This window comes from Ursus maritimus, unplaced genomic scaffold (genome assembly GCF_017311325.1).
Source record: "Ursus maritimus isolate PB19 unplaced genomic scaffold, ASM1731132v1 scaffold_24, whole genome shotgun sequence".
Classification (NCBI taxonomy): Eukaryota; Metazoa; Chordata; class Mammalia; order Carnivora; family Ursidae; genus Ursus; species Ursus maritimus.
The window spans coordinates 22,349,528-22,371,836 of NW_024424897.1; the positions used below are offsets into that span (position 1 = coordinate 22,349,528).

Sequence of the window (22,309 nt, forward strand, 5' to 3'; positions counted from 1 at the left end):
TTGAGAAACACGTGGAATTTGGTTGAGAAGTGAGAGCAAAAAATTGGTAGCTAGAGAGCTGGCAGGATCAAGTGAAGGCATTTTAAGAGTGATTAGAGAGATTTATAAATGTACAGATTTATAGACTTCTTAATGTTGAAGTGCCCCAGAGCTTAGCTCATGGTCTTTATTTGATCTTCTTTTTTTTTTTTTAAGATTTTATTTATTTATTCGACAGAGATAGAGACAGCCAGCGAGAGAGGGAACACAAGCAGGGGGATTGGGGGAGGAAGAAGCAGGCTCATAGCGGAGGAGCCTGATGTGGGGCTCGATCCCATAACGCCAGGATCACGCCCTGAGCCGAAGGCAGGCGCTTAACCGCTGTGCTACACAGGCGCCCCGGATCTTACTTCTTTTTTAGATTTTTTATTTTTAATTAATCTCTACACCCAACATTGGGTTCAAACCCACAACCCTGAGATTAAGGTTCCCACCCTCCACATACTGGTCCAGCCAGGCACCCCTACCCTTACTTCTTTATGATCTCATCTACTGTCATGGTTTTAAACACGGCTGACCCTTGAACGACATGGGTTTGAACTGCAATCCCATTTTTTTTTAAATGCAGTGCAGTAATGTAAATGTGTTTTTTCTTCCTTTTGATTTTCTTAATAACATTTTCTTTTCTCTCTTACTTATATTGTAAGAATACAGTATTAATACATATGACATATAAAATATGTTGACTGTTTATGTTATTGGTAAGGCTTCTAGTCAAAGTAGGCTATTAATAGTTAGGTTTTAGGGGAGTCAAAGGTTATACATGGATTTTTACATGCACAGAGGGGTCAGTGCCCCTAACCCCAGGATTGTTCAAGGGTCAACTGTATACCTATATGCTGATATCTCCCAAATTTATAGCTCTTTCTCTCCGGAACTCCAGACTAATAGGTCCAACTTGTTATTTGAATCCTGTTCGGTTGTCTAATAGACATTTAACTTTACTTATGTCCTATTCTTAACCCCAAATCTGTTCTTTCCGTAGTTTTCCCTCTCCCAGCTGATGGCAATGCCATCTTCAACTTGCTCAGACCTAAAGCCCTGGAGACATTTTGACTCCTTCCCTTCTTTCACACCCTACATTTTGTTGGCTCTACCTCCAAAACACACCCAGAATCTGACCGCATCACATGACCTCGACTGCTAGCACTGTGGTCCAAATCACGTATTGCAAGAGCTCCCTAACACATCTCCTTACTTGTAACTTTGCATCCTCTCCCATGGTCTAGCCTCAATTAGAATGATCCTTCTGATATATTAGTCAGCTCATGTCCCTCCTCTGCTTAAGATGGGGCAATGGTTCTCCATTCCAGTCCACAAATGCTGAAGTCCATAGTGGTGTACAAAGCCCTACACAATCTTGTTCCGTTACTTCTGACCTTCTCTCCTGCTACTCTTCTCTTCACTTACTCTGTCCAGTCACATCCAGCTTCCTTGCTGGTCCTCATATTGCTCGGGCATACTTCCGCTTTGGAACCGTTCATTGGCGGACGACTCTCTCCCCTGTTCTTCCCAGAATTCATATTGCTAACGCCTTCACCTAAAGTCTTTGCTCTAATACCAAACTTTGTCCATGGAGCCCACACTGAACCTATTGTTTCAAATTGCAATTTGCCCCTATTCGCACTACAGGATCCCTCTTACCTTGTTCTTTTACTTTTCCATAGTACACATCATCTTACATATGATACACTGCAATTATTGTATCTCTTTAGTGTCGAATATCCACTATCATTGCCACCCCAGCAGAATCCTTAAGGGCAAGAATGTTGATCTGGCTTTTTTCCCTGACATAGTCTAATGAATGCCCATGACAGTACCTGGCATAAAGTAGGTGCTCAATAAATATTTGAATGAACAGATCGACAAAAGCAAAGAAGCCAGAAGAAGGGGAGGTTGAAGCTATGAAAAGGGTAACTAATAAACCAAGATATCTAAAATACAAACTGGTATGGGACCGAACACACATATATGGAATTATCTGCAGTGCTAGAATGGCTCTTACTCAAAACCACATCCTTTTGGGGGGTGGGGGGGTTTGTTGATTTTTAGCCGCAATCTCTTTTCAACACAATTTTTTTTTCAATACCACATCCTAACGACACCATTTAGAGCTCTTCCTCGCTTGGTCCCCCACTCTTTGTGTTCTTTGGGGGCCCCTACACAGCACAGGCCCTTTTAATCATTTCTGAACCTCCAGTGCCCAGCGAAATTCCTGACACATACTACGTGCTCAGAAGAGGTTCCTGGGTAAATTAACCGATGTTTCTGTAACCCCAACTACTTTAGAGCTCGTAAAGAGGGACTCCGGGCGTCATTCCCTCCAGCAGCCCTCAACACCCACACCTCCCACTTCGCCTCGAGAGCTCAAACCGACGCCCAGGACTTATTACGTAATAAGACAGCGCCCTTGCGGAGGGCGGGGGGTGGGGGAAGAGGCGGATTGAGCAAGCTCCGGGCCACGTGACGAGACTGGGCGGGGCATCAAAGTTCATATCCCAGAGTCCTTTGTACCTACTTCCTTTCTGCCCCTTTCCGGCGTTCAAGATGTCGAAGCGAGGTAAGGTTTTGACTCTTGAGTATCCTTCGCCATCTGTCGCGAGGTGGCTGCTGGCCTCGCCCGGAGCGGCGGCCATGGGCAGCTGGGACGCTTTGCTCTCCTCCGGGGCGGAGACGGAGAGGAGGGCGCCGTGAGAGCACTAGAAGGGCCCCCCGAAAGCGGCGGGGGGGGGCCTGGAGAGTTGAGTTGGCAGGATCCGGACAGGAGTTTAGAGCAAACCCCGCGGGGTCCCTCTGCGCGTGGCGCTGCAGGAGTGATATCGAAGTGCCACTGGCTTAGGCCCCAGAGTGGACGACGCGTGCGATCGCCCGTCTTGCAGGGAGAACTACGTGGTGCAAAAATTGGAGCGAGGATTGAGTGGCTCAGGCCCCTTAATCGTAACGTAAGGGCGGTAATAGTGAGGAATTGGCTGTTTGCTGTGGGAACCGGGTGGCGCGTGGGGAGGGGTAGATGGAGTCCCGGGGGGGGGGGATGAGTATACCGTTGCCCAAAGCATGTGCGAGTGAATGTATACCTTGAGAGTGTGAGGGAAACTCGGAACCGTGACCAGTCAGTGACCCCGTCCTGTTTTCCTTCCTCCCCGCAGGACGTGGTGGGTCCTCCGGTGCGAAATTCCGGATTTCCCTGGGTCTTCCGGTCGGAGCCGTGATCAACTGTGCTGACAACACAGGTAAGACCTTCAGCTGCACTCCGCCAAACTCCCCTTTTAAAAGCACTCGGTGGGCCTTGACTAGTGACCTACTGAGCCGTCAAGGAAGGGTAGAGTAAAAACACTGCTTTTGGGTGAAGCAGCAGCGTGTTGTGTTGTTTTGCTTCAATCGGTGGTGTGACAACGTGTTCCCCTTCGTTGGGGGGAACTAACTGCTTGGGAGTATGAACGGAGGGAGAGTCTTGAAGTGCTGGGAAAGGTTACACCAGCCACAAAAAACAAAAAAAAATCACTTTTGTTTACATTCTCACTAGGAGCCAAAAATCTGTATATCATCTCTGTGAAGGGCATCAAGGGACGATTGAACAGACTTCCTGCTGCTGGTGTGGGTGACATGGTGATGGCCACAGTGAAGAAAGGCAAACCAGAGCTCAGAAAGAAGGGTGAGTCTTAGACACACTGAATCCTCTTCATTCCTTGGTGGACAGTTGAAGGACTTTTCCCTTTATTGGAAAAATGGAATAATTTTACTATTGTGAAGGCTTCTTAAAGCTTGATTTCCTTTGAGAGGCAGTGTGAGATAAACATCTGTAATTGAAGTTCTGGTTTGGCTGTCCTAGAGACTCTTCTCTCCCCTGCCTGGTCTTGCCAATTTGTTTCCTTTTTGTTTTTTTTTTTTTAAGTAATCTCTGTGCCCAACCAGGGACTTGAACTCATTACCCTGAGATCAAGAGTCGCATGCTCTACTGACTGAGACAGGTGCCCCAGTAAGTGTATTTTTTTTTGGTAGGCATTCGGAGCTTGACCAGGTGTCAGGCAAGTTTTCTTTTCTAGAACTACTCATTTGAAGGGGAAGAATGATACTTGCATACTTTCTCAAGTGGTTGTGAGATTCAGGTAATAAGCTGAGCGTGTAGAGCATTTGGCCTGTGACCTAACACTTCACAAGTACAGAATGACATAGGCCTCCTGATTTAAGATTGAGTTTGTTTGTTCATAGAGGAGATTCACTCAGAATTGTGACCTGTCAAAAGTTAAGCATAGTTGCTTCTAAATCTTTTCTGGTAGAAACTAAAATAGGAAGCTCTTCATTGCTTAGTTCCCCTAGGTGTATGAGTTGGGGGAAAGGGTTTCAGAGCACTTCTGACCTGTAATGTCTTGTCTGGCCTTAGAGCTCCTCATACTCCATGCACTTCAGCTCCTGAACTTCCCTTCTGTACCTGCTTAGTCTGTCTCTGCCCTGGGATATCTGGCTCTTCTGGAGAAATCTGAGCCATCCCTTGATGGACAGTACAAATGTGGTCTTGGCCACATACTGCAGTTACTCCTCGTAGGCCTGTACAAGCGCCCCTCCCACCCCCTGGTGTTTCTTGGGTGGGGGGGGGGGTCAGAAATCTTTGTTTACCTTTAATACACTCTTGAGGGCTTGGAGTATCAAACATTGTGGTTAGGCATTGATTAATCCGTGTATAGATTGGGACCTGCGTGACACTGGACAGGCTTTCCTCTTAGAACACTTGCTGGGTCTGATCTGTGGCCTGGGAAGCCGTCAGAGAAGGGCAGAGCAATCCACTAGCACTGTTGGTGAGATGGCAGCTGGATGTGGTGTTGGTCTCAATCAGGTTGGCGTGGGGACAGACCAGAGAACACTTTATGGTTTTAAAGACAGTGAATTGGCAACTGTTAGTGAATCTTATTTGTCCTCATTTCTGCTGAATGAATGTATCCCTCACCTTAGACTTCCATATAACAGAAATGTGGAAAGGGGCAGTTCCGGAAGTCTAGAGTCCTGGGTTTGTGTGTGGCCTTATTCATCTGCTCGAGTGGTCATTTGTGAGAATTTAAATGGTTACGAGTAGGGGTGTCTGACTGGCTCAGCTGGCAGATAGATCGTGTGACTCTTGATCTCTGGGTCATGAGTTCAAGCCCCGCATTGAGCGTAGAGTATACATTTAAAAAATTTTTCTTTTTAATTAAAAAAATAAATGGTTATGAGTAGATGAGGGTCCAACAGAGAAGGCTCTCGGTAAATAATAGTTACTCCTCAACGTGTATCTCATTGTTAAAAACCTGATCAGAGGTAGAGGTGCCTGGCTGGCTCAGTCAGTGGAGCATGCAACTTGATCTCAGGATTGTGACTTCGAGCCCCACAGTGGGTGTGGAGATTTCTTTTAAGTGGGGGAAAAACCCCTGATCAGAGGCCATCTTATGTATAGAGATAGTATTAGCCTCAGGGATAGCCAGGATCCCTATCCTTACCAAAAAAAAATCCTGTATTTGCAGTGTCTGATCTTGAATGTGGAAATGTAACTGTTAATCCCTGTTTTACAAGAGGAAAACTTGAACGTCAAAAGGTTAAGTAACTTGTTCAAGGTCTCTAAGCTCGTGAGGTCATGGTTTGCAGGTGATGTCTGACTACAGTTCTTACAAGTGCAGTAGATGAAGGTCTGGGAACGGGTTTACTTTAGTGCAGGTAGGTTTTTTAAAGTTAAGATGCTGGAAAACAGTTCCACAAAAAGTTAAAACACAGTTAATTAAGATAAGATATTAAACTTAAATAAGATATTAAACTTCACTTACCCAACTTTCAGACTTCTAAGAGACGGTTAATGTTTTGTTGCGTCTTTTTTTTTTTTTTTTAAGATTTTTATCTCTTTATTAGAGAACAAATAGGGGACTGGGAGAGGGAGAAGCAGGCTCCCAGCTGAGCAGGGAGCCATGCACGGGGCTCAAACCCAGGACCCTGGGATCATGACCCAAGCGGAAGGCAGATGCGTTACAGACTGAGCCACCCAGGCAACGCCACCCTCCCCTTTTTTTAAGATTTTATTTTATTTATTTGAGAGTGAGTGAGCACACACGCTGGGGGAAGGGGCAGAGGGAGAAGCAGACTCCCCGCTGAGCAAGGAGCCCGAAGCGGGGCTTGATCCCAGGACCCTGAGATCATGACCTGAGTCGAAGACAGATGCTTAACCAACTGAGAACCCAGGCACCCTGTCCTTTCTTTCTGACTTAAGTGCAAAAAAATTAGCTTGTAAGCTTTACTTCTTAAATGGGACCACGGCCTTCCCATAACTCGTTCTTCACAGATGATTGTCCTACATATGAAAAGTTACAGATAGACATAATCATTTTTAAATGATTCTGTTTTTGTGTATCTGCCATGAGATATTTAGGTTAATTCCAAGTTTTTGCTCTAATAAAACGACATATGTCCGCACTTAGGCATTCGATATAAGGTGTAGAGTGTGTGGTCAAGATCCTGGACGTACTCCTGAGGTTCACGCACATACATACACGCGCATCTTTAGTTCCAGGTTTTCTTTGGTTAAATTGGTATGTAAATGAGCTTCTATTCGTAAAATCTAACATGGTACATATTTGATCCCAACAAACTCTTGAAAGCAGTGAATTTTAGATCGAGGTATGTACTTTCTTAGAGGTTTTGATACATACTGGGATGAAATATTGCCTAATGAGTTAATAGCTTGGCCTCTACTTACCCAGTCCAAAAGGGGGTCCCATTTTGTGATACTAGGTAGCCACCTGTCGGGTGAAATGGGAACAAGTATAGAAGGTGCTTAGCAAGTTTCCTGCTAGCGTGTTGCTGATTGTTATAAAAAGAGTACAGATTTACACTTGTAGGAAGTGCAGGCAGTTTTGACTTGGAGTAAGGTCTTTCCTTAAGGGGCGATTGGTATTTGCACTCTCTCACACTTGCTTTTAGGAAATGAAAAGCAAACGGTGAGTCCACATTATGTTCAAGTGGGAAATGTTGGGGAACTAGGTGAGATGTAAACTGCTTTTTCTTGTGGCACTGGAACTTGACAGGTTAGTGGCTGCTGTCCTGTTTTCTCTCTTAGTACATCCAGCAGTGGTAATTCGACAACGAAAGTCATACCGGAGAAAAGATGGCGTGTTTCTCTATTTTGAAGATAACGCGGGGGTCATAGTGAACAATAAAGGTGAAATGAAAGGTAAGAAGGAAACCACAGTGTCGCCTAGGTCTTTGAGACGGGATGACTTAACCTCTGGGTGGGTCGGATCTTATCTGTCCCCTCATTCTTTTTTTATGTAGGTTCTGCCATCACAGGACCAGTGGCAAAGGAGTGTGCAGACTTGTGGCCCAGGATTGCATCCAATGCCGGCAGCATTGCATGATTCTTTGGTGTATTTGTTTTAAAAAATTAAAAATTATTTGCTCCCAATGTTTGCCTTCCTGTTCTTTTCTATCTGTCACTCTTTTTGACATCCCCTAACCGTTGGTAAAATGAAATTGCTCAGTGCAGTACTTGGGCTTTATGATTCTACAGAAACTTTCAGATTTTCCCATTTGTGTTTGGAGTCCCTCAAGTAATTTGCAGATAGTGGATCCTGGTCGATGATAGTTACCCCATGTAACTGCAGTGCACTGAATTTGAGATAAGATAGCATGAACGTCCGATGGTGGACACGTGGCGTTCACAGAGCGGTGTGAGGAAGGACCAGGTGCGTGTGTACATATGCACACTTGCAGTTACGGGTTTTCTTTGAGTAAACCAGCACATAAAGGGCTATCTTTGTGAAACCTAACACATGATTGCTGTGTGAATTTGCTCTTGTGGAAGGTAATGAAGTTACTAAAAGTATCTGCATGGTTTCTGCTATCAAAATGTTTGGACAGGATAGCTGTATAATGTACCTGCCCAACCCTAGTTCATGAATAAAGGGGATTAATTAACCAACACAGTGGGCGTAAACCTTGGCAAATTCTGCTTGAAAGCATCGGACGTTGTGTTTTTCTTTCTAAACCATGAAAATTGATTTATGTGACATTCGGGGCCTGAGGAAAAAAAGGAGCATTCTGCGGGTTTGGGTCAACAGTCTGGCCTAAAGATGTTGAATAGGGTTTTAAGATAGGTGTTCTTTGTAAGGCTGAAGATTAAGAGTATGTGTGACACTAGCACATACTTGATAAGATGACTTAACAATTACGGAAAATGAGAGTGGGAAGTAGATGGTATCTGAACTCATTGAGCCATTCTGGGTACAAGCTTTTCAACGGAACCGAGTTTGGGAACTGTATGCAGTAAGGTGGGGGATGAGGAGGAGGCTGGGTCCGACTGCGTTCACACCGCCTAAGTTCGGTAACACCCCTTCCAATCTCCAGTTCCTCTTGCACGGTCTTCTCTTAGTCACCCTTCACCTCGGGGCCTTGCGAGCAACTTAACCCCACAGCCCTAAGAGCCTGCCCTGCTGGAGGGGACTATACGGTTTGTGTCACAGCAGTCTTGTGACACCGCACCACGTAACAATGCGACTAATGCGCAGGGGAGCCCCTACCTAGGGCCCTCCACTCCCGCCAGAAAGGCCCTTGGAGGCTGCAGTGGCTGGGATGTCGCACTTCTGCGAGTGTCCTCTGCGGCTGGAGAAGGGCTTCATCTTGGACGGTGTGGGGGTGAGCACCGTGGCCCGCACCTACGAGCGCCTGCGGCCCAAGCTCTGGTCGGCGATTCCGCCCTACAACGCGCAGCAGGATTACCACGCCCGCCGCTACTTCCAGAGCCACGTGGTTCCGCCCATTCTGCGCAAAACCGAGCAGGTTGTTACAAGAGCGCCCCGGACGAGCTCACCGGCCCCGCAGAGCTTAACCCTGATGGCGGGGCCCCGACTTCCCAAATCCGGGCCTCTTACCACGAGGGAGGGCTCCCCACTCCCACCCCCTCGGCTTCCTCCATGAAAGCCGGGAACTGGCACAGGCAGGGGACAGGGATTGAGCTCACTGAGCTCCCGGGATCACTCCCCGCCCTGATTTTGAGAACGATCTCATTGTGGGTTTCTAACAGCCTTAGGGAACAGGGCTTCACGCCCGCCCCTGCCAATCCAATCGGTTTCATTGTCCTTTTTGACGTCACGGACCACCCTTTGGGGTGATCGCGCGCCGCAGATTCTCTCAAAGCGCGAAAATGCTTGTGACGTCCGCGAACGAGACAAAGCAACGCCTTGACCCGCCGGACGGGGCGCCCTCCCTTGGTGATGTCACAATTACAGAAGGGCTCGCTCCAGGGGACTTTCTGTGAGCAGGTGGGAAGGAAACTTCCCGAACTTCTGCGGCCCTGGCTGCTCCCCCGGCCTTTTCGCTCGCTCGTGGGTGCCGCCTCTCCTCCGCGGAGTCCTACCCGGGATCGAAGATCCTGAGGCAGTTTGCTGATGGCTGCAACTGTTTCCAACACTTCTGCCTCCAGTATTTGTGTACATGTGTCACAGCGGTATGGGGAGGGGATTGTTGGGGTTAATGGGGGTTATTCTGCGAACAGATCTTGGGGGGTGTGTGTGTGTGTGTTTGGGTGTGTGCCTGGGTGTGCACTGCATGTGTATGGACACATCTCTATGTCCCGTGCTGGCGTATGTACGGGTTCTCTACTTGCCTAACTTTTACGACCGAAGGAACCAGAGACTGGGAGGAAAAAAGAGAAAAACTTGAGTGTTTAACAGCTTGAAAATAATATGGTGTGCACGCTTTTGAAACTTACTATATTCCATTTTGTAAGGGTTTAATCCCAACCGTTTGTAGTAGGTATTGTTTTCATTTACATAAAGATAACGGGTTTTTCTGTTTTGTTTTAAGTAAACTCTACCACCAACACACGGCTTGAGCTCAGGACCCCAAAATCAAGAGCGGCATGCTCTGCGGACTGAGTCAGCCGGGCGCCCCATGATATTGTTTATTTTTAAAGTAAATTAGGGGCGCCCGGGTGGCTCAGTCGGTGAAGCGGCTGCCTTCAGGTCCTGATCCCACCTGGGGCTCCCTGCTCAGCGGGAGTCTGCTTCTCCCTCGCCCCCCCCATTCTTTCTCTCTCTCAAATAAATTAAATCTTTAAAAAAAAATTAAAGAACCTTTACTATGCCAGGCCCTTTACTTGAATTATCTCACTTAAATCTTACAGCAAACCTCCTTTCACTGATGAGGACATTGAGGTCCAGAAAAGCCGTGTCGTTGGCCCAGGGTCACACAGCTTGTTCGTACTAGGCAGAGCTGGGATTGTAACTGGCGTGTCGGTAGCAGACACTGAGCCTTTAATGCCTTGCCCCTCCCTGAGAGACGATAGGTCAATAGGTATATTTATATTTAATCTGTCTGGCCTGGTGGCCCCAGGCTGGGACCTTGTCTCTCTCCCCCTGCAACAAGCCCAAAGGGAGTTTCGTTGGCGCCCCTCTCAGCACCGTGGCTGACAGTCTCTGTGTTTTCTCCCTCACTCTCAGGATCACGGCGGCACAGGAAGAGACGGCTGGATAGTGGATTATTTCCACATCTTTGGGGAAGGACAGAGGTACCTGAACAGGAGAAACTGGGCAGGCGCAGGCAAGTGCCACCTGGCTTTCCAGCCTCGGCGTGGACCCCCCTGGAAGAGTGGTATGCGTTCCAGTTCAGAGAGAGAAATCGGGCCACAGAGAGCCCTAGTTTGGGGGAGCGGGGGAGAGGCCTTGGGACTGCGTCCCCAGCTTTTCTTCTCAGACGTGAGCCGATGGTGTCGCGTGCTCCTTCTATTTGGTGACAAAGCAGCTGCTATAGGTCGGTGGTTTTCACCCTCACACTCCCCCTGCGCTCCAGCTGGGCAAACTGAAGTGGACGGGGGGGAAGTGACTGGCCAAGGAGGGCTTAGCTGGGATTGGAATTCCGCTCTTTCCAACTCAAAAGTCCATGTATGTTCGACTCCCTGCTCCCTGAACAGGCTGTGTCCTGCTCCTTTTCCAGGCCCAATTGAGCAACAGGAAAGGAAGGGTTGAGAGAGGTTTTTCTGACAGTGTGAACCCTCCTCCTTTGGCCACACTCTAGTCACATGACCTTTGGCACCATTTGCCCAAATTGAGCTCATCCATTTTCTCCACGTGGGTCTGAAGCAAGGGTGAAATGTTTTCAGTCTTCCTGGGAGCAAGGCAAGTTCAGCCAAGCCCAGAAGCTTCTGGCCCCTCCTGTCTTAACACATAGCATTCACGCTCCTCCTGTGTGCTACTCCTGGTATGCGGTTTGGTTTCTGGAAAGCTATCTGTCTCCTTGACTTCATCAGCCCTCAGCTTTTCATCAAGAGGCTCGAGACGTTTGAGGATGGAGGGTTCAGCTGGGACATGGGGAGCACATTCTATACCAGCCCCATGGGAGCAGGGGAAAAGCAAGAGGGGGCTGAATGGGGGCTCAGACCTCTCTCTCCGCCCCCAAGGGCATTCCCTCCAGCAGGTGACCGGGCATGATCACTACAATGCTGAACTGAAAACGATCAAGGGATTCAATGGTCGGTTTGGCTATCGCCGGAACACCCCATCCCTCCGCCAGCGCCCGTCTGTCTTTGGAGAGGTCACCCAATTCCCTCTCTTCTAACAGCATCTCTTCCCTTCCCACGCCTGGACCTGAATAGAAGACATGTTTAGATGAACTCTTAATGCTATTTTTAAATAAACAATGATGTTATTTGTGCCTCCGAGTGTGCTGTTTCTTTGCTGAGGTTGGGGGGGCAGTTTCTCCACCCTCAGCTTCTCTAGCCTTCGGAGAGCAGGTGGGAGGAGAGAGGGCGTCCTCAGGCCTGCTCCCTTACGCCCCATGCCCACGAGTGCCAGGCTGGAAAGGAGGTGGCCGTTCTCCCCTGCCCATGGCAGGAGAAGGAACAATGGCACTGAGCGCCTCAGCCTCCACAGAGCTCTGCCCCAGGCTAGAGGCTGGCTACCGTTTGCCCCTCGAGAACGGAGCAGGTGGCCTGTCCAAACAGCTTGTGCTTGGTTTCCTGATTTTCCTGAGACTCATCCCACCCAAAATAACAGACATCGTCCTTCTCCTTTCCACCCTCAGTCCATCGAGAGTCAGGGCGTGAGCAAGGACATATCTGGGTTGCTTGTTAGCTTCTGGATTCTGACATAGTAATTCTGACACCGTGCCTGTGGCCGTTTTCTCCACTAGTGCTCTGTCAATTTCCTTTTCAGCTAGTTTCCAGGATGTCATTTTTCAAGTGTCCCCACCCAGTTTATTGGTGGCCAAGAGAAAAGCCAAAGCAGATGATGGATACAAAAGAAGGTGGGGCTTGTGAACACAAAGCTCGCCAGAGCCCCAGTGTGGGTGGAACCTGATTGGTACTGAGTCACCTTAAGTGGACAAGGAAGAGGAGGCTACCAGGCCGTGGGGGTATAGCTCAGGGGTAGAGCATTTGACTGCAGATCAAGAGGTCCCCGGTTCAAATCCGGGTGCCCCCTTCCGTGTCCCTTTTTTACTTCCATTAAATGGAAGCAAGGAAATGCACTGTACCTCTTAACTCCCAGCCAGAGTTACTAGAGAGGACAAGGAACCCTCAACTCATTCTTGTACCGAAACACCCCTAGTTTCCCCGACATTCCAAGTGACACTTAGCTGAGACCCCTGGAGGACCCCTTAGGCTTCAATTAAGTCAAAGTACCTAAGGAAATTCTAAATCTAAAATTAATTGTGGGAGGGGCGCCTGGATGGCTCAGTCGGTCAAGCATCTGCCTTCGGCTCAGGTCATGATCCCGGAGTCCTGGGATCAAGTCCCACCTTAGGCTCCCTTCTTAGCCGGGAGTCTGCTTTTCCCTCTCCTTCTGTCCCTCCTCCCCGCTTGTGCTCTCTCAGATAAATAAATGAAACTCCTTAATAAAAAAAACAGAAATTAGGTGTGAGAGCTACACAAATTTAGCAATCTGATGTGTGAGAGTACAGATAAAGAGGTATTTTTGAGAGCTTAGTATAGTAAACGCAAGGCAGTTGTGAACGAGAACTTGAAACAGGGCCCCTGTCCTCAGGGACTTCTGTGTCTGCTGGAAGTTGACATATTCACACCCAGGGGTCAGGGGGAGACGACTGTTCGTAGCTTAAGGAAGAGATACCTTTTAAAAATACCTACCCACCTTTTCTAGACTAACTTGCTAACTGAAGCTTTCCTACAATTTGAAGGGACAAGTCTCCTTGGTCTGAAGAGTTTATTATTAACACATTTCTGACACTGTGCAATTAAAATTCCCTTTCTTGAAGGCTAGGGGCACTTTCCTCTTAGTAGGTTTTTTTTTTGTGTTTTTTTTAAGGTTTTTTTAAAAAATTATTTTTAAAGATTTTATTTATTTGAGAGAGAGAACTCGAGCAGGGGCGGGGACAGAGGGAGAAGCAGACTCTCCGCCGAGCAGGGAGCGCAATGTGGGGCTCAGTCCCAGGACCCCAGGATCATGACCAGAGCCGAAGGCGGGTGCTTAACCAACTGAGCCACCCAGGCGTCCCTCGTCTTAGTAGTTTTTTGTGCCAGTCAGAGTTCTTGGAATGGAACAGATATCCACTCTGGCCACGTAAAGCAGGAGAGGAAGCACGGTGGGGACTCACAGAGCCGATGGAAGGTTGGAGAGCCTAACTCACAAAGCCGTTAACTATGAAGGACGGCAGAGGAAGGAAATCCAGCTCAGGTCTCATCTCAGGCGCCACCAGCTCAGGGCACTTGTCGTTACGTGGGGCCGCACCTGCCTCTCCAGCACAATTCCCCCGCTTTCACACCGCCAGGTGGAAGCATCCGATTGGCTGAGTCGTGGTCTGACGCCAGTGCAGTTTTCCGCCAGCAAAGGGAGGGTTGCCTCACCGCGTTTGACAACGTGAGGTACTCCCCCAGAACTGGAGGGGTGTTTGGGTGCAAAAATTTCCAATTCTAGCTGTCGAGGATTTGCCCTCTCCCACCCCTTGACTTTCCATTTGCTAAAATTCATCAGATCAAGACGTTGTCTCCAATCAGTTATGTCCACGTGGTCATGAGCATATAACTACTAATTAATATTGAGTCTATATATACTACGGTAGCGTTGGTGTCTTGAAAACTTTTTTTCTCTTGAAGGTCATGATCTCATTTTTTTCACTTGTACGTTTTTCTTTCTGTTCAATCCTTCCACAGCCTCACAGTACAATTATTTCCCTGGTCCAAACCTTCCCAATTAATTTTTTCAAGGCAATCTTCCCGACACCCTCCCTGCTTCTGCTTCAGGCAGGCTCTTGAGACCTGTCACCCACCTGGTGCCTTGGGAATTCGCTTTCCCCGTCCTCCGTGTGGGATTCTCGGTTTCCTGGGCAACATCTTCCTTTCTCTTAGTTTCCTCCTTTATATGGTGGAGAATAACTCTGAGCTGCTTCCCGAGAAAAAAATATAGGCCAGGTAAGATGCTTGAGTTCTGGCAGCTCCGAATATCTATTTTGTCTGAACACCTGAGAGGTAGTTCGAGAACATCATTTTTGCTGATAATTTTGTTTTCGGAAGCTTGAAAATCATGGTCTTCTAGTTTCTCTTGGTAAGCTTGACGTCATTCTTATTCCCGTATGTGACCTGTTTCTCTCTGTCAAATCTTCAGTTCTTTGTTCTTGATATTCTGTTTTTTCCATGATCTGCTCGGTGATCTCTTCCAATCTAGAGATTCACATCCTTCCTTAAGTGTATTGTGTCTGGTAATTTCTTCTCCATCATTTGCTCACGTGAGGACTTATCTTTTCCCTCCTCCTGTTCATTTGTCTTTTTGTTGTACTTTTGAGATTTCTTCAGGCTGTATTTCTACTCTTGAGGTGGCTTTTGGATTTCAGCTTCCTCATGTGCCCCAATGGCTTTTTTTTGTCATTACACCCTGTTCTAGTGGATACCCTTTTTATAGATACCATTTTCTTCTCTTGTTTCTTTAAGATTGTGGTTGTTTCTGAAGTGTTCTTCTCCAAGTGTTGCCTTTTCCCCCTCCTTTTTGCTGCTGTTTCCTTTGGTTTTGGACTCTGGTGTTGAGGGCATTCACCAAATAACTGGCCCTCCAATAGGTTAAAGGTCATTGGGAGCTCTGTTCTTGGGTAGGGCTTGTTGACTGGTGAATTTCCCTGTGGGTTTTCCAACAGTGAGCCAGCCTTTTCATTTGGGAACTTCCAAATGTCTATGTCTGTGAGTCACCATCTTCCCTGAATCCTTGGGCCATTTAGTTTCTCCATAGAAAAATCCTGGGATCTCCTGTCTGGGATATCTCCTTGATGCGGGCATCTTGGGAGCAGGACAAGGAGGAGGAAAGGGTTTGGTGACCCCACTTTTCAACATGTAGGCTTTTGTTTAATCCCCACTGCTCTTCTGAAAGCCCTTGGCCACCACTTGGAAGTGGAGGGGCCTCACAGATCCAGTTTCTCCAACAAATCTTTCACCTATGGGACTGGAGATAGAAATTAAGAATCTTAACTGCTACGTATACAGACTTTCACCAAAATTCCCTATTTGCTTCCCACTCCTCAGTCCTTCCTGATGATGCCAAATTTTCTTCTCAGGAAGGCCACTTCCCCAGAGTTCCTCACGCATTAATCAGTTCTCTTCTGTGTCCCTCCACAGCTCTCACTGTTGGCACCACCATTCCACTTTCTACGAATTTGACTACTCTAGGTACTTCATGTAAGTGGAATCTTTCAATATTTGGTTTTTGTGTCTGGCTTATTTTACTTAGCATAAAGTTTTCCAAGTTCCCCGGTGGGGAAGCATGTCAGAATTTCCTTCTTTGTTAAGGCCGAATAATGTTCCATTGTATAGATATATCCCATTTTGTTTATTCATCCACTAATGGACCCTTGGGTTGCTTCCACCTTTTGGCTATTGTGAATAATGCTGCTAGGAGTACAGATACACAAAGAGCTGTTTGTGTCTCTACTTTCTTTTCTTTGTGTGTGTGTGTTTCTCCTTTAAATTTTTTGGAGTATATACCCAGAACTGGAATTGTTGGATCATATGGTAATGCTATGTTTAATTTTTTGAGGGCTGCCATATACCTGGAGAGATTTTTTTTTAAAGATTTATTTATTTATTTTGGGGGGAGGGGCAAGGGGAGAGGGAGAGAAATCCTCAAGCAGACACTGAGGCAGGGAGCCTGACAGGAGGCTCGATCCCAGGACCCTGGACATCATGACCTGAGGCGAAATACCCGGAGAGATTTTTCAACTGTTGATGCCTAGTGAGACCTAGGCCTTCAGATTTGTTTCTGTCCCGGGGGGCATTAATGTGCGCCCAAGATTGCGAACCACTGTCTCAGCTAACCCTCGCGTTTCAGCTCCCACTGCTGTGCTGAAGTCAACCCCACCCTTCCTTTCCATCTTTGAAACCTGTTTGGCATGGTTCTTCTGTTCCCTCTCCAATTTTCTCTTTGTCTTTTAACAGTCATACGTATTAAGAGTTTGGCCAGGGAGTGGAGATCAATACATAATGGTCCATAGAGACTTGTGCCTCTATGAGAAGTATTTATATAGGAATTTTCAAATGTGTATACATGTGGCCTATCTCTTGGGTTGAAATTTCTTAGCAGCGAGCACTTTGGCATGTTTGCTCTCTCTTTGCAGTGGCCAGGAAAGAATTTTCTTGCATTCTTGTATTCATTCACTCATTTGTCCACAGTAGCCAAAGTACAGAATGCCTGTTACGTGCCAGACGCATACCAGGTGCTCTATATAGGACGGCGGTTGTCTGCGGGGCCTGGGTGGCTCAGTAGGTTAAGTTAAGCATCTGACTCTTGATTTCCGCTCAGGTCATGATCTCAGGGTCTTGAGATCAAGCCCGGCTCCATGCTCAGTGGGGGGTCTGCTGGAGATTCTCTCCCTCTGTCCCTCCCTAGTACTTTCTCTCTCTCAAATAATAAATACATAAATAAAAAAAAAAAAGTGGCAGTTGTGAGCGACACAGTACCCATAATTTGACCAATGCACACATTTGGTCAAATGAAAGCTTTTCAGTTTCTTGCCCTTTTTTATGGTGTCTCTGATTGGACAGACACATGCCCAGACAATATTTGAAGTTGCTTTCAACACGCCTCGCCACCTCCACCTTCTCACCCTGGTAATTAAAAGGCCACATTTTATAGTATCGTGACAGTGAACACAAGGTGGCCTTGTTACAGCAGGAGTAGACCCTTTCGTCACACAGCAGATAACTACAGCTAAGACTCCGATTTCAGTGACATCGCGAAGTGTGTGCTATTTCAGGCTCTTTAGAATACAGGAAACGCACTTCTTAGTAACCAGGGAACCAGCCAGATGCTCCGGGCTAATGGCCCAGATGCAGAAAATGCAGATCAGGGAATCTGAGACTCGCATAACTCCCTCTGTAACTCCCTCATTGTCTCCTAAGCGTTTTGACGTTTTGACAGCACGACCCCCTCTTCCTGGTTGTATGTGGCCTGGAGTCGAGTTGTGAGTATGGAGGCCTGTGACACCAAGCTACCCATGTTTGTATGGATAGGCTTCCCCTTTTTAAATGACCTTGCCCTGTCCAATACTTAAATGATTGTCTCAAAACAATTCAAGAAGGATCACGGACAAGCTGTTAAAGGAAAACTTAGGAAAATAGCTTTCCGTCTTGAGGGTTGGCAAAGGTTTCTCAGTGAGCCACCAGGAGATTCTCTCCATGATCAAACCTCGGACGGGCTCTTCTGAGCTCTTTTTCAACTAGCCCCCGACTTTAGGACTTCTGAGTCCTTGTCTGCCTTGCCCAGTTTTGTTTCCTTCAGCGAAGACAGCAGAAGAGACGGTTTATTGTACATGTGTTACATTCGGCCACAAATGAAAACAATTAGTCCTTAAAGTCACAGGTCCAGGGCAAAGGACCAAAAGGGGCTGTTCTGGTTGCAATCTTAGTTGATGTGCGGTGGACGCCAGCACAAAAGGGATTGTTCTGGTAGGAGCAAGGTGGGTCTCTCAAAGGTGGTGGCGATCTGATGGTGATGGATGTCCTATAGCCATTGGCTCACGCTCTAGAAAGTGGGCATGCAGCCTAACCATTGGTACCAGGGTCCCGACCTCTGACTGTCCTTATTTCTGCTCCTGTGGCCCCATGGGTGCTCAAGTTAGCAGCTAACTGGATCTCTGCCTCATCTTCTCTTACACATTGGCGCCTTTGCTTCTTCCTCCACTTGGCTCTCATGGCGCAGAGGTTTCCAAGATGGTGCTAAGGCCAAGGGCTGCCTTGCCCAATTTTCGCAAGAATCTTGCTAAGTCGGTTTAGCCGGGGTCCGAATCCCCCATTCTCCATATCTGATCACCCTCAGTATCTGATCCCGTTTCTCATCCCCCACAGTCCTGTAGGCGAAGTCTGATCATCCTGGCCCGCCGTCAGCCACTATCCTGTAAAGTCAGCTTAGCCAGAAATCCCCCCTTGCCCCTGATGTTTCCTCTGAGTAATTTTCCATTCCCCCCTCCCCCTCTGCCCTGCTGCTTGGCTATACACTGCCGTGCTGTTCTCAGAGTTGAGGTCCCTCTCTCTCCCCCTTTACAAGGCCCCATTGGTACTTCCTGCAATAGTCCCCCCTTAAATAAAGTCTTCCTTGCCCTTGTTCTTTAACTAGTGTTGTGTGTAGTTTTTTCTTTATCAAGAGGATACAAAAAGCATAAAAGAAAATACTAATGAATGAGACTTCACCGTGTGTGCTTGTCAAAAGACCCTGTTGAGAACAGGCAAGCCACAGCCTGGGAGAAATGATTTGCAAAATACGGATCTGACCTAGAACTGGTGTCCAGAATATAAAGAACTCTTGCAACTCAAAAGTGAAAGGACTGTAAAGAAGCCGATTAAGACACGGAGTAAAAGCCCTGGGCTCAGAGGTGGTGGAGCGGCCCTTCCCGGTCTCCCCCACAGTGGGCTCTGTGGCCTGGCGTCCCTGCCACCACGGATCACATGCCGAGGCCCGTGAGGGTTCCCCGCAGAGGTTGCCACGAGTCCACAAGCCCCCCTCCAGCGGCTTGCGCGCCGCCAGGGCTCCACTTCCAGGAACGGGTCCTGCGCGAGTGTGGGCGATCCTGGGGGAGCCATCCCCCCACCACACGGGTCTCCCCAAGGCGCACCCGGGGCACTGGGGCGCAGGCTTCTTTCGCAGGAAGTCCACTCTCCTGACCACGGCCACCGTGTTGGAATGGTAGGTCCACCCTCCTGGGGGGCCAGCGTGGGAGATGGGAGCAGGTGGAAGCAGCCTCTGACCACAAGCTCGCCCACAGCAGGGAATCTCCCCAGGCCTCCAGCGACTTGGCTCAGGAAGCCACGAGGAAGTAGCCTGGTGGCCAGCCGGGCAAAGCCAACAGCGGGCTCCAGTGCTGAGCGGCCACCCCCAGGCTGCAGGAGGCGCTGGGCTCATCAGAGACCCTCCCCTCCCACAGACTCCAGGCTGCAGCAAGCAGAAGAATATGCGTTCTTTTATATCAAGACAGCAAAACACCGAAAAGGAAGTTGAGAGAAACCTCCTCCTTTACTATCCAAGCCATTCACGAGCCTTCCTGACACCCTGTAAGGGGCAGCCTTGCACCACGTGGAAAATAAACTCCAAGCAGCCAATAGGAAAGAAAGAAAGAAAGAAAGAAAGAAAGAAAGAAAGAAAGAAAGAAAAGAAAAGAAAAGAAAAGAAAGAGAAGAAAGAAAGAAAGAGAGAAAGGGAGAAAGAAAGAAAGAAGAAAATGGAGTAAAGATGTGAGGAGACATTTTATAAAGGAAGAAATACAAATGGTGGATAAACCCATTAAAAGTATTTGACATCATTAGTCATCAAAGAAATGCAAATTGAAATCACATTGTTACACCACACACACATCAGAATGACTAAAATTATAAAGGCTGCCAACACCAGACACCAACTCTTAATTGGTGGGAATGTAAAACGGTATACCATTTTGGGAAAAGATCTGGCAGTTTGTACAAAACTAAACTAGACTGACCTGCCACCCAGCAATTCCATTCCTAGGATTTTACTCAGGTCAATGAAAACACATGCTTACAAAAAGACGTATATAGAAATGTTCATAAAGACTTAATTCATAATAGGCAACACCAGAAACAGACTAGGGCCCACCAATAGGAAAATGAGTTTTTAGATCTGTGGTCTATTCATACAGTGAAATACTACTCATCCATAACAAGGAATGTATTACTGATACAAGATGAATGAACGTCAAAAACATTATGCTGATAAAAATCTTATAGAAAAGAGTGTAGCGGCGCCTGGGTGGCATAGTCAGTTGAACATCTGCCCTTGGCTGAGGTCATGATCGCAGGGATGCTTCTCCCTCTGCCTACCTCTCCCCCTGCTTGTGCTCGCTCTCTTTTTTATCGAATAAATAAACAAAATCTTTTAAAAAAAGAAAGAAGAGAGTGTATGGGTATTATTCCAGTTATATGAGATTCTAGAACAGGCAAAAGTGATCTGTGGCCAAAAAAAAAAAAAAAAAAAAAAATCACAAGAGTGGTTGCCTCTGGGGTGGGGTTGGGACAGAGATTATCCACGAAGGGGAATGAGGTAATTTTATGGGAATGATGGTAATGTTCCATTTCTTTTTTTAAAGACTTTATTTATTTATTTATTTATTTATTTATTTGACACAGATTGAGAGAGAGAGAGAGCACGAGCAGGGGGAGCATTAGAGGGAAAGGGAGAAGCAGGCTCCCCGCTGAGCAAGCATCGGGCTTCATGCAGGTCTCCATCCCAGGACCCTGGGATCATGACCTGAGCTGAAGGCAGATGCTTAACCGACTGAGCCACCCAGGCGCCCCTGTAATGTTCCATTTCTTGATGGGGGTTTGGATTACACTGGTGTATGCATGTGTCAGAATTAGTAAAGGGACACTTAAGATTTACACATTTCATTTTATGTAACTAACATAAAATTAAAAACACTATAAACTAGTATGAACTCTAGTTAATGATGTGCTTGCTGAGGGGCGCCTGAGTGGCTCAGTTGGTTAAGCATCTGACTTGATTTTGGCTCAGGTCCTGATACCAGGGTCCTGAGACCAAGCCCCGCCTTGGACTCTGTGCTGAGAATGGAGCCTGCTTAAGATTCTCTCTCCCTCTCCCTCTGCCCCTTCCCCACCATTTGTGTGTGTGTGTGTGTGTGTGTGTGTATGGGTGCACACGCGCACAGGGGCAACAAGCAATGCTTGTGCCCCAGAATCTGTGCCAGGCATAAGGGACACAAAGGTGAACCCCAGTCTCTAGATTTATGGAACTCATATGAATATAGACAAGTACACAGGGAATTTATAAAACAGTGATAAGTGCTATCATATAATTTTCCAAATTAATCTAAAAATTTGATATGTCCTTCAATAAAACCACAAACAGGACTATTTCTGGAACGGACACGCTGACTTTAAAGTTTACTTGGAAAAATAAAAGTGTAAGAAGAGCCAGGAAATTCTAGAAAAAGAAGAGTAGTGAGGGAGAAGTAGGCTTACCAGTCATTAAAAGAAAGTTACAACAATAAGGACAGTTTGGTAACAGCATATGAATAGAGGGACTAATGAAATGGAATAGAGAATCCAGAAACAAGCTCAGATACAAATGGGAATACACTACATAATAAAGGGATATTTCCCGCCAGTGGGGGAAATATAAGATTATTCTGTGAAGTGTTGAGGCAAATGTGTAGCCAACTGGAAAGACAATACACAAAAATAATTCCAAATGGATCAAAGACTCAAATACAAACATTTAATATAAAATTATAAAGGCCACATGAGATAAAAGAGCTCTGAGGAGGGTATAGGGTTGGGGGGTGACTATTGTATTGTGTTGTCTTCTGCCATCTTTTACAGCATATTTACAGCGTATTACCTATTTTAAAAATGTTAAAAATGTTTGGCCAGGGAAATAAAAGTTTGCCTGCTCTAGGATGAGTAGGAAGCCTCATGAGGCTGGAAAGGTAAGGAGTCAGGTCATGAAAGGCCTAGATATGTTAAAAATGTGGTCTTTGTACAGTATGAATAATGAGGAATTATTAAGGGTTTTAGAACATGGGGATGGATACATCAGAGGGGAGTGCGGTCCTCAATACCTTTACAGGCCAGGGGAGGTCAAATGAGGACGCAATGTGGCTTTTCAGTGTGTGTGTGGGGGATTGCTGAAGCTCATGTGGGAAAAATAGCTGAGTGGAGGACTAAGGTTTAGCAGAAGATGAAATGGAGGCATCTTGTCTCCTGAGTGGAGACAGCCCATTTAGAGTTTGGTTAAGACAGAGTGGAGCAGCTGGAGGAAAGACATGGTTGTTCCCCCCATGGTTTTTTTAAAGGGTCAGTTGA

General features: G+C 47.0%; 2 protein-coding genes and 2 non-coding genes across 6 annotated transcripts; all 4 read left to right on the forward strand.

Moving 5' to 3' along the window:
- Positions 1 to 2,524: 2,524 nt before the first annotated feature.
- RPL23 (ribosomal protein L23) lies at positions 2,525 to 7,456 on the forward strand. The gene is made up of 5 exons (XM_008689016.2): positions 2,525 to 2,599; positions 3,186 to 3,269; positions 3,563 to 3,691; positions 7,112 to 7,225; positions 7,327 to 7,456. The coding sequence occupies exons 1-5, from the start codon at positions 2,587 to 2,589 to the stop codon at positions 7,407 to 7,409; spliced, it is 423 nt and encodes a 140-aa protein (XP_008687238.1). The 5' UTR covers positions 2,525 to 2,586; the 3' UTR covers positions 7,410 to 7,456.
- On the forward strand, positions 3,300 to 3,434 carry LOC121105077. The gene has a single exon (XR_005837507.1). It is a non-coding gene; the product is annotated as a small nucleolar RNA SNORA21 (small nucleolar RNA).
- A 1,696-nt stretch (positions 7,457 to 9,152) lies between the features above and the next one.
- CUNH17orf98 (chromosome unknown C17orf98 homolog) lies at positions 9,153 to 11,700 on the forward strand. Of its 3 annotated transcripts, none has more exons than XM_008688997.2 (3): positions 9,153 to 9,311; positions 10,491 to 10,590; positions 11,447 to 11,700. In XM_008688997.2, the coding sequence occupies exons 1-3, from the start codon at positions 9,264 to 9,266 to the stop codon at positions 11,602 to 11,604; spliced, it is 306 nt and encodes a 101-aa protein (XP_008687219.1). In that variant the 5' UTR covers positions 9,153 to 9,263; the 3' UTR covers positions 11,605 to 11,700. The 3 variants fall into 3 exon arrangements, 2 of the variants coding, with proteins under 2 accessions (XP_008687219.1, XP_008687212.1); XM_008688990.2 differs by having other exon boundaries at positions 9,154 to 9,311; positions 10,491 to 10,641; XR_568025.2 differs by lacking the exon at positions 9,153 to 9,311 and adding an exon at positions 9,318 to 9,496 and having other exon boundaries at positions 10,491 to 10,641.
- A 695-nt stretch (positions 11,701 to 12,395) lies between these two features.
- TRNAC-GCA lies at positions 12,396 to 12,467 on the forward strand. The gene has a single exon. It is a non-coding gene; the product is annotated as a tRNA-Cys (tRNA).
- Positions 12,468 to 22,309: the final 9,842 nt, after the last annotated feature.